This window comes from Rhinopithecus bieti, unplaced genomic scaffold (genome assembly GCF_001698545.2).
Source record: "Rhinopithecus bieti isolate Rb0 unplaced genomic scaffold, ASM169854v2 scaffold_35307, whole genome shotgun sequence".
NCBI classification, from domain to species: Eukaryota; Metazoa; Chordata; class Mammalia; order Primates; family Cercopithecidae; genus Rhinopithecus; species Rhinopithecus bieti.
In genome coordinates, this window is record NW_016814940.1 from 300,656 (window position 1) to 305,549 (window position 4,894).

Below are 4,894 nucleotides of genomic sequence, written 5' to 3' on the forward strand. Positions count from 1 at the left end.
AAAAAAAAAAAAAAAAAAAAAAAAAAAATCACACTGGGGAAAGGATAAGGAGGACTTTTCTCTCCAAGCCTGAGAACTTAAACGGAGAACCCAGAGTCTCCATCCTGCACCAGTGGCCGAAAGGTGGAGGATGGCGGGTAGGAAACAATCCTCTAAGGGGTGGGGAAGGGGCGTCTCCCAACCCGGCCTGTGTGGATCTCTCGCCTAGACGCCCAGCGCCCCCGAAGCTGGCCTGCTCTGTGCGCAAAAGGCAACGCCAGCTTCTTGGAAGCCTCTGGCGCTGAGTAGTTGTCAGCAGTGATGCTTCTAATCCGCAACTCAGAATTGTACTTGGTTCCGTATTTTTTTAGAGGTTTTTTAAGACTGTAAACTCAGCCACGCGCCCCGGCTTTGGCCCGGGTTTCGCCACATTCCAGACCTGCGGGCGTGCGGTGCGCGCGTCGGGCACCTGCCTTCGGGTAGGAAGCGCGCCGGGTCGCAGCTGGCAACAGTTCGCCTAAGTCAGTTTGGGGAAGGTCCTTCAATTTGCATTTTCTTGAGAGCCAAGGGCAGTGTTCTTCGCCTCCCCTGTTTCTCTAAGGCTAATGCTCAAGATGCCCGCTGGGCAGGTGCAGGGAGCTGCGAATCCCGCCCTTTAGCGACGCCTAGAATATCTGTCTGAACCTCCATTTGACGTCCGCCTCCCTCAGACTCCGCAGCGGGCCCCTCACCAAATTACTGAGGGCTGTTACCTTGAACCCTGTCAGCCTTGCGCCCTTGGCACCACGGAGGGGATGGGTTGCGGATGAGCAGAGGATAATAAATAAATCCCTCTCATTGCGTCTTTATCAGAAAACGTTTATTACCAGGGGGAGATCCTTCAGAAGACTCATTCGCTCTTTGCCTCCCCCCGCCCAGTTTTTTTTTTGGCACAATATTTACACAATATGTGTCCAATATATACAGCATTTCTCCTAAGCAGCGCCCAAAGCGCAGAGAAATCTGGCGGGCGAGTGGGCGTCAGAGCACCGGGGGGTGCTGGGGCGTGTGCAGGTTAAGGGCGTTGGGGTGCGCGTGGCCGATCAGGTTGAGGTAATGCCGGTCCAGGCCCTGCACCGGCGTCAGGAAGGGGCTGTGCTGCTGCGCTGGGCTCGCGAGCGGCACTGACGCGCTGGGCAGGTAGGGCAGCGCGGGGCTGCGGGCCGCGCCAGGCGGCCAGGGGAAAGGCCCGGGACCAGAGCCCTGCGGGAACACAGCGGCCTCGCCCGGGCTGTGGCCAGCGAACTCGGGCCCCGCAGGGTGCAGCTGGTAGGAAAAATCCGGCTCCGGGAGCGAACCCAGCGGCGGAAAGGCGGGCTCCGCGCCCAGACGGGCCTTGGACTGCAAGAAGGCAAGGATGCGCGCGTACTTGGTGTCCTTGGTCTCCATCCGCTCCACCGTGGTGAGGTAATGCACCAGGTTCTTCATGCACTCGTGGTAGCCATAGTGGAAGTAGTTGGCAAACTCCGCTAGAAGTTCTGCTGGAGGAACAAGAAAGCCCGTAGGACGGACATACCCTGAGCGCCCCTTTGCCACGGGAGCCCAGAGCGGGTGCAGGGCACCTCCCACCACATTTTCTGGCCAGAGTTCCCATTTGAGGCCCGCCCTCTCCTCTGCGCAGCCTTAGAGACTGGCAAGGAACGCGCAAACGCCCCCTTTCCCTGAGAGCCTGACCCCACCCCACCCGGGAGGAGGCGATGGAACCAGCCTCTCTGGAAACCAGTTCTCCCTCGCCGTCTTGCTGTCGCCGGGCCGGGAGAGGCGCCTTCGCAAGACCCCTGCCCTCCCGGAGAGTGGAGCTCCAGTAGAGCTCTCGGGAACGCTCAGTCACTCCCCTCCCAGCCCCAGGGTCTCTGGGTGGCGCAGGCGCCTGACCCAGGCGTCCCATTCCCTAACCCGTGCCCACCTTTTTCCCTTCCCCGGGGAAAATCAGCGGAGTGCAGTGCTCTCAGGTACTGAACGGTCATCTCGAGGATCTCCGCCTTCTCCAGCTTCCCGGAACTCTGCAAAAGGAGGAAGGGCCCCTCGCAGCGGCCCGGCGCCTGCTGGGCGGGCACTGTGGCTCTGGAGAGGACCAGCGAGCGGGCGCGGCTGCGGATCTGCGCCAGAGCCTCCTGAGGCTCGCCCTGCGCTCAGGCTCCCTGAGAGGGGCCCGCAAGTGAGGCCCTCTGTGTCTGCAGGCTCGGGCGTCTCCTCAGAGTGGCCGCAGAGGCCTCCCAAAGCCTGGCATCCGGCTCCGGACCGCCAACGTTACCTGCTTCGCCAGGGCCATGGGCACCGTCTTGCCCAGCTCGGTCAAGCAGCGGTTGATCCTGTCCCTCCTCCGCTTTTCTATCACTTTATGCGAAACGGGGGTTCTCTGCGAACAGAGGGTTGTGCGTTTAGGATGGCTTTGCCCGGGAAGTCGTCAAGGAGGCGGCTATGGCAGCTGCGTGCTAACCGCCTCTCCAGGCGCGCACACTGCTCAGATTCGCCCTAGGAAGGGACTCCTGGCCCGCCACGCTCCGACCAGTTGAGCTCTGCCCTCCTACGCCCGCGCTTGCGCGCTCCGCTTCCAGCCACCCTACCCAGGCCTTTGGGGAGGTGGCCACCAGCCTCTGGGCACGGACGTCTCCCTGATTCAGCACCCTCCTCTCTGTATCCCACCCCCTTCCCAAACCACTCGAGATTCCTCCACACTCAAAGTCCCGTGTAGGCACTTCCCTGCCATCGGTCCACACAAGTGGCGGGTCGGTGAGTCAGACGCCTCCACCACCAGGGCGCAAGTGCCATTTGGGCTCAGCCGACTCACTTTGCGTTCCTTGAGCTTGTCTGACATCCTGGTTAGTACGCGCCCTCGGGAGAGGCGGTGGCGCGGGGCACCCGTTCACTTTTCCGCCTCGTGTGCCTCCTCGAGTGTCCCAGGTAGACTGCAGCCTCCCAGCTCCGAGGGTTGCCTTATAAAGCGGCCATCTAGGGCTCCAAGTGCATTCACGAGTTGAATTATTCCTTAGGATTAGGGGAGCTGCGTTTGGAGGATGTATGCATTCAAGATCAGTTTTAAAGAAGTTAAGAAAAAAAAATTTAGCAGCCGAGGGGGGCGAGCTGGGGGCAGATCAGCTTTGTTAATCCACGTGGCCCTTCAAAGGACACGTGATCGGCCCGAGAATAATATTTGCATGGCAACAGCGCGGGCGGGAAAAGGAGGCTGTAAACTGGGGCCGGCAGGCGAGCGAGCGCCTGTAGCAGTCGCGGGCGCGGAGCGCAGGGGCGCAGTGGCCGCGGGCACCGGGGGGCGAGGACCCTCACAAAACAGTGTCGCCTCTTTTAGTCCCACCGCTGAGTCTCACACGATCGCCTGTTTACAAATCCCAGCAATCCCGCCGTCCCAGCGCCGAGTGCGTTTTAAAGCCTGTCCAGAGTCATTAAAGTAATTAAGTAAGCCTTTAATAGGCTGTTCCGCCGGGTTCAAGGGAGAGCTCTTGGAGACGGAGGCGCCCCGTTTGTTCCCAGGCTTTTCTCACACGACTTGGTGACACGTCCTTCTCCCCCCTTTTTGTTTACACCGCTTTATTTGTCCGGACATCCCGGCAGGTGTGGGGCTGCGGCTGGCACACGAGGCTCCCGCCTCGCCTCGCCTCGCCTCGCCCCTCCCGCCGCTGTTTGGCACGCGACGCTCCCCCCTACCCCCTGACCACGTCGCTGGCTTTCTTTTCCCCCCCCCCCCCTCCGGCTCCCTCTTCGCGGGGGGAAGAGGCTCAATTTGTAGCCTATTATCCTATACGAAAATGTCCATTGAAAAGTATGAATAGTTTCATTGGGTTAAATTTTAATAATGCCAGAGGGTGGGGGAGGAGAGACTGGCGGGGGGGGGGGGGGGTGCGTGTGTTTTTGTGTGTGAGGGGGCGGGTGGGAGGATTGGGGGGCAACACGGAGAAGAGTGGGCCGAGAAGAAAAGGGGGACTGCAGCTGGCCCAGGCGAGCATTATGCGACGTCACCTGCGAGAGGGGGCGCCTACAGACCCCTATTCATTTGCCTAATTTTGGTCAATTTAACAAACTTCAGGAGAAATTATTGTGGCTTTGTCAGGGAGGGTGAAGCCTTCTGATCGAATTAACAGCATGTTTTGATCCGGTAAATGTCATTAGAAAGGGAGAAACAATCGCGCTTAGAGGACTCTGAGTAATGCGCCCAAGTGGAGACGCCAAAGCGCACGGCTCACAAAGGGAGCAAGTAGCTGCCACAGGGAACTTTTGTACCCGCCCATCGCCCAAGTTTTGACACAAAAAGGCATTATTTCATACTTGAATACGTTTAATCCAACGATTGTCTATTTTCTGCAAACATATTTTCACAGCATTGTTAACTTTTTATGTCTCCCTTTCGCGGGCGTCTTTTCTTAACGTTTGGGGGCGGGAGAGCGCAGACACTTTGGGCATCAATATTTGTCACTGAAAAGGGCCCCGTGAAGTTTGGGAAGTTGATCTCTTTTTTATGGTTTTAGAAAGCGAAAATATCGGGGGGAGGAGGAGGGAGGGAAGGCACGAACAGAAACGAGGGAGGAAATTTGCTGGACGGGCCCAAGGGGAAGGAGGGGGGCGGCTGCGGCTGGGAACTCTCTTGGCCGCCTGCGCCTCTGCGGGCAGCCTGGCCCCGCGGCCAGAGGCCTCCTCCCCCAGGACGGGCCTCGCTCACAATTGCTGCCTCGGATCCCATACTCTGGGGGCTCTGAGCTTGTGGGGTGTGGGTGTGGGGTGAGCTTTCTTGCAGACGATTTTTGTTTTATGGCCCTTTCTAGAGCCACAGAACTCTCACCTCTCTAATCTTTTCCATCTGGGAACAGCTGAGACCGCTTCTCAGATTTTCTTCTTTTCTGCCTGCCCCCGACCCTGCCTA

At 58.8% G+C, this 4,894-nt stretch overlaps 1 protein-coding gene across 1 annotated transcript; it reads right to left on the bottom strand.

The window, feature by feature from the left end:
- Positions 1 to 125: 125 nt before the first annotated feature.
- On the bottom strand, positions 126 to 2,836 carry HELT (helt bHLH transcription factor). Its single transcript, XM_017852635.1, has 4 exons — positions 2,665 to 2,836; positions 2,273 to 2,427; positions 1,925 to 2,021; positions 126 to 1,496 (listed from the first exon to the last, which is right to left on the bottom strand). Exons 1-4 carry the CDS (start codon positions 2,834 to 2,836, stop codon positions 1,000 to 1,002), a joined length of 921 nt encoding a protein of 306 aa, XP_017708124.1. The 3' UTR covers positions 126 to 999.
- Positions 2,837 to 4,894: the final 2,058 nt, after the last annotated feature.

Coding starts and splice junctions, on each gene's coding strand:
- HELT (XM_017852635.1), bottom strand. CDS start 2,836: ATGTCAGACAAGCTCAAGGAACGCAAAGTGAGTCGGCTGAGCCCAAAT. Junction 2,428..2,664: donor TCGAGTGGTTTGGGAAGGGG/GTGGGATACAGA, acceptor AGCCGCCTCCTT/GACGACTTCCCGGGCAAAGC. Junction 2,022..2,272: donor CCATGGCCCTGGCGAAGCAG/GTAACGTTGGCG, acceptor CTCCTTTTGCAG/AGTTCCGGGAAGCTGGAGAA.